The sequence below is a fragment of the Tasmannia lanceolata genome, unplaced genomic scaffold (assembly GCF_043159265.1).
Source record: "Tasmannia lanceolata isolate RefF3 unplaced genomic scaffold, GAP_Taslan_0.1 ptg000007l, whole genome shotgun sequence".
Classification (NCBI taxonomy): domain Eukaryota; kingdom Viridiplantae; phylum Streptophyta; class Magnoliopsida; order Canellales; family Winteraceae; genus Tasmannia; species Tasmannia lanceolata.
This window is the reverse complement of record NW_027518684.1, coordinates 9,566,924-9,580,509: the sequence shown is the minus strand read 5'-3', so window position 1 is coordinate 9,580,509 and position 13,586 is coordinate 9,566,924. Positions and strand designations below refer to the sequence as shown.

The window sequence follows — 13,586 nt, the reverse complement described above, 5'->3', positions numbered from 1 at the left end:
TAAATGTGACACAATTATGTTAGATCTATCACACATGAGATGGTCCATAGGGCAAAAGCCATGGTAAATGATCAGACCATCTGTTCAGCATTTGTTTTCTGATTTTTAGCCACTTCTCATCACATGGATATATTAGTTTCTTGATTTTTATTTCCTGACTTTTAGCCACTTCACCCTCAACTCCACTTGGGGACACCAATTTATCATTAAAAAAAACCATGCTAGCCAAATGTGCCCTTAATCTTTTTTACATGTGGCACAATTGTGTTAGATGTACCACACTTGTGATAGTCCAATAGGCCAAAAGCCATGCCAAGTGATCTGACCATCTAATCAGCTGGTTTTGAAGACAACCATGTGAACATTTAAAAGTATTGAATGGTTCACATTCATTTGATGAAAATTGTGTTCGATTAGATGGCTGAGAATTAAGGATAAATTATATGGTGGATGGCTGTGTATGCACGTTCAGCCCAAAAATAGTGGGGGCCACATTATTTGGGTGATCCAAACCATTCATTAGTCCGACCATCAAGTTGATAGGGTGTGCCCCAAACTCATCTCCATAGGATGATCCCAACCCTTGGATTTGTGGAGGTTTAAAATGGACGTCCACACAAATATGAGGGTTAGGATCATCCTACGGAAATTTTTTTATAGGAGAGTATTTGCTACACTTTGATGCCATGGTGAGGGTATTTGCTACAGAGTGAGAAAAACTTTTTTAGCCGATACCGAGATAAACCGACATATCGTCCGAGTTGAATACCATGTGCACGCGTTTCGTAAGCACGTGACAACAAGTGAAAGCTAGTGCGAGGGTTTTCATTTTTCCTCATTTTTTCCCTTTCTATTTAGGGTTTATAGTGGGTTTTTTTTTTTTTTTTTTTTTTTTTTTCTCCGAGCGAGAGTAGATACAGGGAAGAAGAGAAAAAGTGGATGAGAATTGGTCATGGAAGATTCAAACCCTAATTCTTTAAGATGTCATCACTGTGCAGGCCCTCTCTCCAAAGATATGGTATCTAACAAAACCTCTTCTTTTTTTTTTTCTCTACCCTTGGATTTTATTTTCTCTTTTTCCCTTTCTCTGTTTCTTCAAAAGATATCTTTCTTTCAGGATCAGGATTTTTTTTTTCCTACTAATTTTGGATTTTCCTTACTTCCTATTGAATTGAATACAGGAAGCCAGTAGTTGGACGATCGCACCGTTTATCAGGGACAGCTTCTCCATGGTAAATCGATTATATGCTTTTGATCGTTAAAAATGATTATTATCTGTTTTTCATTTTTCCTGTTGATTTTGTCTCGAGTTTTGATTATTTCCTCGTTGAACCAATTTTACGTTTTTTTTTTTTTAAATTTTATTTTATTTTATTTTCATCTCGAATGGAACAATTGAAACTTCATTCTCTTGAAAGATTAGAAATTGCGTCAAAAGTAGGTTTTTTTTAAATTCTGTGATATGTTCTTATTATTATGGTATTTATCAGTTTGTGGGGTAGTTGTAATGTAATTATTATGTAGTTGTGGGTATGTGTTTTAGGGTTATGGGCTTATTGCTTACGTGTCGTGTGAGTGGGTTATTAGGGTAGTGATGTGGCACACATTTGTGAGCGTATTTAAGAAGTTGTATCTTAATGAAAATGGAGTGAAGTTTACAAACATGAAAGAAACTTTCTCGAATTGAATCATTAGAAGGTCCGGTTGCCTCGAATCAACCTCCTCCTCTTTCTATCTTTTTATTTGTGTTACAGTCAATTAGGCACCCAACATTTTTTTTTATTTTGAATAGAATCATTGAGATTTTTTTCTCTCTTGAAACGTTAAAAAAACTAAAGCTACTGTCTTTGTTACTTTTTTTGCTTTGATTCGGGGTTGGGTTTTCACCGTTCTTGCAACGGATTTAATTTTCCCTTTTTATGTTTTAAGATATATTTATACGGATTTTGTTAACGAACCATTAAGGTGCATCGGAAATGATTTTTTACAATCATTTTACAAACTGTTTGATAAAAATACTCATATCGTGTGAATTTATTATTAAAAGATGTGTAAAAAATCATTTCCAATGCACTTAACGAGTGCCAAAACCCTATTTATACACACACACACACACACACAATAATAATAATAGAGAATAGTGTGGGCCCACATTGTTGGGGGATCCAAAGCATTCATTTGGAAGCCCCTATCATGGATAGGGTGTCCACAAAAAATCAGCTCCATTGGATCATCCTATCCCTTCCATTTGTGGAGGGAACAGTATCTGTCCATTTTTCCCTCCACAAATGGAAGGGTTAGGATGATCCTATGGACCTGATTTTTGGTACACACCCTATCCATCATAGAGCCTCTTAAATGAATGCTTTGGATCCCCCAAAAAACATGGGCCCACATGAGTTTTTGACGCTCGAGCTCTTATAAGCTATCTGAGCTCGATCTCAGAAACACTATTCTCATAATAATAATAATAGCTAAAATTGCTGTTTGAATATAAAATTTGCTTTAAGTACTGACATAATTATCGTTCCTCGAAAAACCTGATCTTCCAAAAAATAAAGGATCCCAAAATTCTGTTAAAGTTTCCTGCTTGATTTAGAATTGGGCTTTAGTTCTACACTCTGTTGCTTGTAGTTGTAGCAATTTAGTTTTTTCTTGCTTGGCCAGGCTTTTGAGATTTGATTATTTTTGTCTAAAGTCATTTTTTTAACTATTTATGTTATGTTATAGATTGGTTCTGCTGTTGGAGGGACAGCAAGCGCATTCTATGGATTTAACCGTGGTATGATAATGGCATCTTACCTCTCTCTCTCTCTCTCTCTCTCTCTCTCTCACACACACACACACACACTCTTGATAAGTAACCTGGACATTTGATGGATTAACCATGGTGTGCTACTGGCCTTTTACTTTTTTCTTCTTCTTCTCTCTCACGCACGCACATAGAAACACACACTTTTGACAAGTAATCTGGGATTGAACTGTAATCTCACAGTTGTGACATTGAGCACCTTCCAGTTAATCGACATGCCACTGGCCCAAAGTAGATAAGATTGCTGTATAATCTAGAGGTGGTTCTGGAGCAAAACTACAATTAAGTGTTGTATGTACTTCAACCTTTAAGGGCACAAGCATACCCATGCCTCCTTTGGTGCAGGATATCTGATGAGATGATTCCAAATGAGGAATATGTTTTGAAGCCTTTAACTATATGACCTACAAATCTGTTTCTCTGTATTACCTTTCGTTATATGTACTTGTTATTCGAAAGAAATTTCAGTGGGTTTCCAGTCTTCAGATTCTATTATACTTTGTTCTTTAATTTTCTGTTGAAAAAAATCTTAGGTTTTGTTCTTTAAATTCATCCATTTTGAATTGTTATGATGTGTATATTTGTGCTTGCAGCTATGCCTGTCGTCCAAAGGTGGATAAAGGGGCCAATGTGGTTGCACTTTCTCGTTGGTGTGAGTGTATTTTATTCCTCTTATATTGTTAGTATGAAAAAGATATCTTGTCTGCATATAATCATGGTTCATGGTGCTTAATCAAACATAGAAGCTCTTTTGACCTTCAAATTTCAAAGTCGTCTGTGAGTCTTACACTTTGCTCATGAACCTGTTGAATGTAGTCTTTGTCCCCATGGCACTAAGAACTCTTGTTATAGACAAGCCCTGCAGCTCGATTAAATGCCAAATTTCAGGTTATTGTGCAAGGTGAATTAATGTGATGAATGGTATTTTTACTAACTACTATCTAAATTTGTAATTGGGATTTAACAATTACTTTGAAGGACACAAAGGAAACCACAGGCAGATGAATTCTCTCTCAAAGGATGGATTTGAAGGGTAGAGATGAGCGTTCTGTAGTGATTTTATTGCAGTCTGCAATCTCTCTCTCTCTCTTTCAACGTTTGTCATTGCTGAGAAAAAACTCGACACCAAAGGCATGGGAAACTCACCACCACAAGCTTTTGCAAAGACTTGTTCCCTGAACCCATTAAATGGGGGTTTTAATCTGGCACACGACCACTTGGAAACCTCATGAAAGAGTGTTACGGTTTGTTAAGCTGAATTTCCATATGGCCACTTGGTGTTGTAAGTTCAATTTCCAAGTTGAATTTTTCCTACCCAAAATGCGTCATGGTCATGCTGTGTTTCTTGCTTGTTAAATAGCGAACCTATATGGATCAACATTATCAGTTTTTCCATGGAAAAGGATATTTGAATCTCAAGTTTCCATTTAGCTTAGTAGATCTGAATCATCTGTTATTTGGTGTTGCTAGTCAATTTCCAAGCTGAATTTTTCCTACCTAGAAAATGTCTTTTTCTTGCTTGTTTAATAAAAATCCTATATTGATTAACATTCACTTTTGGCATGGAAAAAGGATGTCTGAATCTTAAGTTTTTATTTAGTGAAGTGAAACTGTAAGCAGGAGCTCTGGAGAGAGAATTTCTCATGTTAAATAAAAGAAATAATATTGTAAGGTTCACATAGACCAATTACTTTTAGGGACTGAGGTCGAGAAACTCCTTTAGAAAACCTCCCAAAGCTGCTGATTGGTTATTAATTGAAGCACCTGGTGTGAGGAGAGGTGAGAAATGTTCTCACTAAGTAAATTACAACAATCAGAAAGTCCTTTTAGCAGCACCAATGATTAGAGTTCCTAAAACAAAAACTAAGTGATATTTTTTATCGAACGCTGAAAATGTATTTTAAACATGTACAATTCTGTTAATAAGAAAGTCATGTGGATCATTCAGAAAAGAAAAAGAAAAAAGAAAGTCATGTGGTCACCCAAAGTACTTTAGTCTTTTCAATCAACTTTGACTAGATCCTTGAACAAGGAACAACTTAGAAATTCATGGGATTGTGTGTAGTATAGGAGGGTAGACGTTCTTGCAAAAAAAACACTTCTTTCATCCCATTTGAGATGTATGTTGGCCGAATTGAGCTTACTCAAGAAAAAAAAAAAGGGAATGGTGTGGAGCATGGCCAATGAATGACATGGGAACATAAGTAAAGGTTGAGAACCTTTCAATGTTCCAGATTGTTTTATTACTGTTTTCTATTATGGATGGTCCTTGTCCCCAAAGAATCTCCCCACGGTGCGATCTAAAATTTTTGACTTAGGGATTTTTTTTTTTGGGCTAAATTTGGGTAGTTGCCTTTTTATTTGTTTAGATGCTCATTCATAATCATAGGTCAAAATTGGAGGTAACCTTCCACATGATGAGGGAGATTTTTTAGGCATGGCCCATTTGTTGTGGGTCCCAACATTTAATTTGTTTTGTAGATAATGAAACTTACCATAAGATGAGGAAGAGTTTGGGGCATGGCCCATTGGCTGTTGGGCCCAACATTTTTAATTTTTTTTATAAATAACGATACTTTGTTAAGAGAGAGGAAAATGATAAAAAATACGGAAGGAGTATAATCTGCTACAAATAGAACATTCCTATTTGCACCCTCCTTAGCCAAAGATTAGGCAACTTTGTAGCTTCTCTAAATATGCGAATGAAATAAAAACCTCCTCCTCGAAACGTGTCTAGAATTCTATCCACGATATGGGCGGGCCTTCAAGGCCTTTTACTTTAGGGAAGAACCCTAGATATGAGAATGAGTCTCCTTCTACTCACGAATTCTTTTCCAGATTATCTTGAAAGAAATGAAAACTGATGTGGAAAGCATGCCCATCGGTTTTATTTGTATTCTTAAATCCAATTGGACAAGCAAAAGCCATCACAATGTCTCCACTATCATTGCAAATGCACCTCCAATCCCATTGGCCCTAGATTTTACAACAAACATTCATGAAAATTCCGATTAGATTGAAGGCAGAGTGGGAATCCACTTGAGACGTTCTCTTTTGTGATCTTCTTCCATTTATTGAAGAGATCTTTAGTTGAAATTCCCCAACACTCTTTCATCACTATTTCCCAAGTGACAACGGAGTTTTCTGTCTTGGGGATGATTCTTCCAACCGATGAAGCTTCATCCTTAAATACTTAGATTTATCTCTTTCCAAAGGATCCACGTCACCACGAATGGGATCATAGGCCCAAAGAAGTTTACCTCTCTTCATGATGACTCCTCCATTCCTTTTAAGAGGTGGAGGAGTCTAGAAAGACCCACCACACTTTGAACACGTGGGGACCACAAACCAACTATTCCTAGCCATTTTGGAATGGATGAGTGAGTGGTTGCCGTATTCTTCATCTTCTTTGCACATCACACAACTCTTCGCCTATAGTTGCATCTTCCTTTTCAATATCTTGCATGTGTTGATCTTTTCCAATGCCATTTGTTTTTACAAAATCCTTGCACCCTAGGGGCCATTGGGAGCTTTCCAAAGGATTTCCCAAAGTGCATTAGAGTTTCCTTCCCTTGGAAAATGATTTTATCAAGAAAACACCCCAAAGATCCAAAGCCCACAATCTTCATTCACCCTCTACAACCCACAAAAAAATACCTCTTATAACATGGGAAGTCTAGAAAATTAGAACTCTCTCCATGCATTCGACAAGACACGAAAATCCTATAGAGATTCAAGAAAGTATGGCATAACCTAAACCCAAGGTTTCATGATTTAGTTTCGGTGTGAGTTTTGATCGTGATGGAAATGGAAACATGTCAGTTTCATATGGAAATTTTGGTGGAAATCCTATAAAATTATGGAAGCATATGAAAACATATGCTATTGATGGATATTTAATATGAAACTTGAGGAAATACTAGAATAAGCACAAATATGCGCTATAAACCCATGACATAAGCAAAAAGAAGAAGAAAAAAACAAAAAAAGAAACCTATAATGGTTTAATAACATCGAACATCTATTGGCATGTACTATCACGCATGTCTGATATTCTACATTTTACATGTAATTCATATAAATATTTATGTATAATACATGCACTACATTTCACATGCAATTCATATAAATATAATTATGTAACACATATTGGTATAGTATATTATTAATACATTTAGGGGCCGTTTGGGTACGCAGATTTTAGAATCTTGGATTTCCTCAAAATCCTAGATGGGAGACGAGAGGAGGAGAACGTCCGTCGTTTTCGAATTTCTCGCCCTTCTTTCCGTCGAGCAAGAGAGTAGGAGATCGTCGTGTTTCCAAGTTTTAGAAATCTCAGGATGGGGGAGAGATTTCTAAATCCTGGATTTCTTACTTAAAATCCTGGATTCTAGAGAGAAGCGAAACTAAGTGCAGAGGACTGCCATGGCTTTCAAACTAAAACCTGGATTCTAAAATTCACGTATCCACACAGCCCCTTATAATTTTGGTTTCACTATGTGATGCAGGATTTCACAAAGAAAAGCTCTGATACCAAATTGATGCAGCACCGTAAAGAAAAGTTGGGGAAAGTGGAGAGAAATAGACGAAAGGGGATAATAGAATTAGAAGAATAGGGAAAGAAGAGACAAAAATAACCTGAAGAAGAGACGAATTTGGAGAGAGAAGAGAAGAAATCAGAAGAGAGAAGAAGAAAACCAGAATTAGAGGAAGAAGAATCTTTATTCAATAATCATCAAAGTTAACAATAAAGCTCTAAAGTGGCCTATATATAGGCAAATAAGCAACCTAAGAAATAGAAACCTTCTAAAATAAGAATTCCCTAAAAGACTAAACTTCCTAATTCTAAATAACATGGAAAATAAAATCCTAGAAACTAATATCATGGAAATAAATATACTAGAAACTAAATAATATGAAAATAAATCCTAATATCTGCATCACTGTGTTTCAGTAGGGATAAAAAATGAAAATATTTCAGTCTTTTCATGTCGGTTTTATGTCGATTTCAGTGGAAATTCAAAGCTATTCGTGAACCCACCTAACAATTGTCTTCCCAAAACCTTATCCTCTCTCCCTACGCCTAAATAAACATAGTGCTCGATGAAAATCTGATTTAACTTGCCAAATTGATCACCATGCTCCCCAACTCTTACCTCTACCTAATTCTTTGCACCAAAGTCCTCCATGTACAATTCAACCATTGTTCTTTTGCTTAGATTGAGTTTCAATCCTAATGTTGCCTCAAGCCATTCAAGTCATATATGAGTTGAAGATGGGCTTAAAATGAATAGGACTGCTCATGAAGAGTCCTTCATTCAAGCCTCTTCTCTTTGCCCATTTTGTCATCTTACAAATTGCTTTCTCCATATTCATGAGGAAGGGTAGGATCCCCTTGTCTAAGGCCTCTCTAGCTATTGAAATAGCCTACCACACTGCCATTCACTAGAACAGGGAACGGTGATGATGAGATCATGAAATACATGCCATTACCCACTTCCTCCATGTAATTAGGTAATCCACAGACCCCATCCATGTGATCATAAGGGCCTGTTCAGTTGCGCCTTGGAAATGGAAAGGAAACGGAAAAGGAGGGTGTTTTCCGTGGAAATGAGCTAAAATGCCCGTTTTGTTGGCAGGATAAGGAAAGCGCTCGGAAAGCGCAAGTCCGACGTGGAATCCGACTTATCCCACCTGTGAAAGCCATTTCCCCCATTTCGAATCCGTGAGATTTAGACGGATTTTGGTTATTTTCCGAGACTTCCGTCACGAGAATAGCGTTAAACCCATTTTCTACGCCCTAAACCCACATGCGACTTTCGTCTTCAACACAGCAGCCCTAAACCCATTTTCGTCTTCAACACAGCAGCCCTAAACCCATCTTCAACGTAGCAATACCATTTTTCTTTTCATTTCTAAGCTTGTTTTGCATTTATATGATGGGGCTACCATGGATGGTCAAAACCAAAAAATGGAACCCACAGATCAGATATATGTCGATTCTGATTCTTATGGTATAAAGGGGACAGAAACGGGGAGATCAGAATTGCCTGAAGCAAGTCGACCAAGTTTTGAAAAAAATAAGAGTTGGAAATTTGATTCTTTCTTTCTATTTTGATGGGTTTGGAGAATTGGGTATTTGTGGAACATGTTTTTTCAGTTTTCGGAAAAAGGTTGCCCAACAAAACCTTCGAGAGTCCAAAAACAAAAAGGAAGAAGAAAAGAATTGGTTAATGTCTGGACCTTCAAAATGAAATTAAAGTTCACAGACCATATATATGACTACAACTTGTTAGGATCTTTCCTAATGGACAATTTTTTGGGCCCCATTGTAAAAGTGATGGAATTTTGGGGGCCCCTAATGGGACAATTTTGTGGAGAATACTTTGATCAGATGATCTTAGCCCTTTGATCGATTAAACTCCTGATAGGCATGGGATGTCAATTTGGCATGGAACAAGACCCAACAGGATCAAGGGCTACGATTACACATTATGTCCCCATCGAAGACATAGATATGGACCATTAGCATTGATCTTGATGGGGACAGTCGGCCTCATCATTTTAATTAATATAGATATATGTGAGAAATTGTGAAAACCTAACCACAAGGGAGTCCCATTGGATGCAAATCATCCAACAGCATTTATCATCTCTTCAATTTTACATTTTCAATGCAGTCTGAAATGCGGTTAATCCGGATCTAACGGGGTGCCCTTGCGGCTGGGTTTTTTGGAAGGGTAACCTTTAAATTTATAGGGCACTCATAATGGGGTCCACTTAGGGGTGTGATTTGGGTTAGGTTGAGTTGAGCTTTTGCTAAAATATGAATTGGAGTCAACTTGAACCCGACCCAATTTTATGGTAAAAGCTCAACCCAATTTGCCAAACATTGACCCGAGTTGCACCCCTAGGACCACTCTCGTGTCTTCAATGCGATCTAAATTGGGTGCTCCCATGCCTATTATGGTAATTATCATGTGGGTGGTCCCACCCAAAATTAGTGTTTTATCAAATATCTCATGGGATCATTTTCCTTGCTTTTTTAACAAAGTAAAATGTGCTCATGGCACATAAATGAGATCACATATTTTTACTAAGAAGTCACCAACCATGCTTGTGAGTTTTCAAATACTACCTTGAATTAAAAAAATAGAGGGGGTATAATAACAAATAGGGAAAAATACACTTAGACACCCTGTGGTTTCTGACACATTCAACTTAACCCGTAATGTTTAAAAAGTTACAAGTAGACCCCCTGTGGTTTCAATTTGAGTATTTTTTTTGTATTAGTGGACTATTTAGTAGGCTTAGGGGGCATAACTTGCTTAATATGTAGTAAAGAACATATTCTGTGATGTTTCTTTTCCAATTCCCTGGCAACTGAATGCACATTCCTGTTGTTTCATTACTGTTTCTTTTCCGTTTCCTGACAACTGAATGCGCACTCTTACTGCTTTCTTAACAGTTTCTTTTCCTTTCCGTTTCCTTTCCGTTTCCTTCTGCCACGTCATTTCCTTTTCCTTTCCGTTTCCTGCACGCAACTGAACAGGCCGTAAGTGTTTTCCCATAGTCCACAAGCTAAGGCACTCGTTTCCATTGAGGACGTAATCCAAAATTTGACATCCTTCCACAAAAGCCCATTGGAAGAGCGAAATCACATCCCCAATTACCTTCCTTTACCTCTATGATATAATCTTTGTAAGGATTTTATTAAGGCTGCCCATTATACAAATGGGGATGAAAATTATAATTTCAGTTTCTCCTTAATTATAATAGTGACGAACGAGGCCCAGAAAATTAAGTCTAGTAGAATCTCTAGATCATAAAAGCTCATCCATATTCTTTGGAATGATAGGACTGGATACCATATTATTCCTCCGGAAAAGGAAGGTATTCAAGTGGGTGCTTTCTAGCTATGTTTGTACTTCTCAGCATTCAATATTTTGGGAATGGATAGCTCTAAAGGTTAGAGTTACTGCACTTTTTTTTCTGAATGGTAACCTTCAGTTTTCTTTATATCTGCATTAAACTGCTTGCACAGAAATTATAGGTGATGTTGGATTCATATGCAGAAAGATGTTTATGTATTATCATAATTTCTATGTTTTTTTGTTTTGAATGGAATTATTATCATAATTTCTAACAATCATTATCCATTGTTCTTTGTCCAACTGTGGATGCAGGCTCCACCTGTCATAGTCTTCTCTTCAGCTTGTGCTGGATTAGCAGGTCAGAGATTTTCTTTGTATAGGGCTTTAATTTCCTTGCCATTATCTAATCAGGTGTATGTACAGTCTACCATAACCACAAGTGATGAATGCCACGTGATGCTCTTTCTTGCATTTTAATGTAAATATATTCGTGCCTACTAACTCTGTAGCTTTGGAAACGGATGTGTCAGTGTTGAAAATAGGTGCTGATATGTACAATCACTAATCAGACATTTTAAATTATACCGGACATGATATTTACATATGAACATACCCAAACAAGGAAGTGATGGAAAGAATACCTAAATTGGTGAGGAAGCATTATAAAAAAAGGGCGGCCAAGTGCACGAGGCTCCCGCCATTGTGGGTTCTGGGGAGGACTAGTTGTACACAGCCTTACCCTGCTTTGCAGAGAGGCTGTTTCCGTGAATCAAACCCGTGACCACCAGGTTACAATGGAGCAACCTTACCGTTGCGCCAAGGCTCGCCCTCCTGAGGAAGCATTATAGAAAAAGAAAAAAACATAGAACCGAGCCTATACATTTGTTATGCATTTGACATAGCTAGAAAAACCTAAAGAACTGTGCCCTTGTTAGATATCTTGTTCATGTGTTTCACCATTCAAAAAAATAAATAAATCCTTGTACGTGTGTCCAGCATCCATGCATTTGCAATTGGCCTGTTGTGTTATATGGTGCCCCATTTTCATTAACCTTTACTATCATAAACCATGGACTTTCCTAAACTTCCAAGGGGTGTGGTGTCTGTATTATCTCTTATTTTTTAATGGTAAGTCTGTATTATCTCTTTTTCCCTAAGTTGCTTCCTCCGCAAATTAAACTGGTAGTATGTTGCCACCCTGATCATACAATTATTCCTCTTTTTTCGCTTTCACTATCTGCTAAAGGTGGGCCCTTTAATCCACATGCAATACTCTCTCTTTCATCTATGAACTATTTTTTTTTTGCCTTAGAATTTGTAGTGGCCTAACTGCCTTCTTGTTTAGACAAAACAATATATTCAGGGTTCTTGTGATAACAGGGTCGAATGATGATGGTACTCGATTTTGTGTGACACTGACTCTGTTGCTATTTATGCCAAGATGCAATCTGTAATGCTAGACATTATTCAGATTTCACCGCCTTCCCTAGAGAGCGAACACTTGCATCATCTTAATAATTCATTTGGGTTTGTAAACACAAATCTTTAGGTAAACTTTAACATGTGTTTGGGGTTCTGCAGGTGGTTCTGTACCGGCTCTTGCGCAACTGCTCTCTTCCTCATATCATGCAGCATTCTCATCTTCGCCTTTGCCACCTTCTTCTCGGGATGACAACATGCACAAATCTAGAAGCTCGTCTCCTCTATAATTCCTACCACCTTTATTAGAAAATCCAGCTGATATTGTGACACCCAAAAGAGTTTTTTCTGTTCTTCTCAGGCACTTTTCAGGTGGAGCTTTGCCAGTTTTCTGCAGTCATAAACATTTTATCCGCAATTAAACACATAAGTTACCTACAAATATAAATTATTTACAGGGTCTAATTGGGTTATATGTATTTTTTGCTATTCTTGTTTAGCTTGAATTTCCTATGTAAGCAATTTACCTTTTGGTGCCTAATAAGATATTGATGTCTCTTAAAGTGTGTTTTTCTGGCAGAAAGGGGGAGAGTTGTCAGTTTTTTCTACAAGCCTTACTGCAAATTTACATGTAAATCAACAGGAGGTTGTCTTTATCCCTACTATGTATATTGGTAAAACGTGGATTGCAAGGAAAAACATTTTTGAGGATGATTTAGATAGAAATGATATAATTGTGGTTAATTTAGAAGGACACGATCATAAATTGAAGGTTCCTCTAAATAAAATCTGAATAGGGTTGGTTCAAATTATCTCTTCTCATGTGTAAAAAAAAGTTAGAAGTTTTAAAAATATTTTTCCTTTCCAAATTTTTCCCAAAAATTATCGGAATCCAAACAGAGCCTTAAGGATCTGTTTTCTAACTGAGCATGTAATAAATTTTAGGCCTATTATCAAGTGGAAAATGGGCGTGAAATTTGTTTACGCCTATTTTAAAGAAATGGAGCAAAAGGGGGAGCTCTACAGAACAAACCATGAATGTCTAAGCACATATCTCTGCCTTACCTTAATGAGTTATCATAATGTCTAAAAATGGGGCTGTATTGCGTCCTTTTCTCTAGGCCCCTTTGTTTTGGATTTTGAGAATCGATTTCGAGTCCCAAACTGATTATTGGAGTCAAAATTGCATTTGGCAAATATTATTTAAAAGGTTTCCCCTGCTTTTTTAGGTGCAGTGAATGAGAAATGTTAGAAATCAGCAAAATTCCGTGCAACCCAAGCCCCGTTTCCTTTTTTTTTCTTTCTTTTTTATTTTCTTCCACATTTTCTGCCTACTATGTGCCTAAAAAATGAGAGTTGTTTGAGTGACTCGAAGGAAATGGTATTGTTTTCTGCCTTTTAGTATGGAATGGTATTGTTTGTGTGATTTAGAGGAAATGAGCCATTGAGTGTGCAGTAACGACCCTCGGAGTGCATTCAGT

General features: G+C 37.1%; 1 protein-coding gene across 1 annotated transcript; it reads left to right on the top strand.

Annotated features, from left to right (window-relative positions):
- The first annotated feature begins 860 nt into the window (after window positions 1-860).
- On the top strand, window positions 861-12,668 carry LOC143881792 (uncharacterized). Its single transcript, XM_077385075.1, has 6 exons — window positions 861-1,018; window positions 1,182-1,232; window positions 2,731-2,782; window positions 3,406-3,464; window positions 10,999-11,044; window positions 12,268-12,668. Exons 1-6 carry the CDS (start codon window positions 953-955, stop codon window positions 12,393-12,395), a joined length of 402 nt encoding a protein of 133 aa, XP_077241190.1. The 5' UTR covers window positions 861-952; the 3' UTR covers window positions 12,396-12,668.
- The last annotated feature ends 918 nt before the right edge of the window (window positions 12,669-13,586 follow it).

Coding starts and splice junctions, on each gene's coding strand:
- LOC143881792 (XM_077385075.1), top strand. CDS start 953: ATGGAAGATTCAAACCCTAATTCTTTAAGATGTCATCACTGTGCAGGC. Junction 2,783..3,405: donor ATTCTATGGATTTAACCGTG/GTATGATAATGG, acceptor TTGTGCTTGCAG/CTATGCCTGTCGTCCAAAGG. Junction 11,045..12,267: donor AGCTTGTGCTGGATTAGCAG/GTCAGAGATTTT, acceptor GGGGTTCTGCAG/GTGGTTCTGTACCGGCTCTT.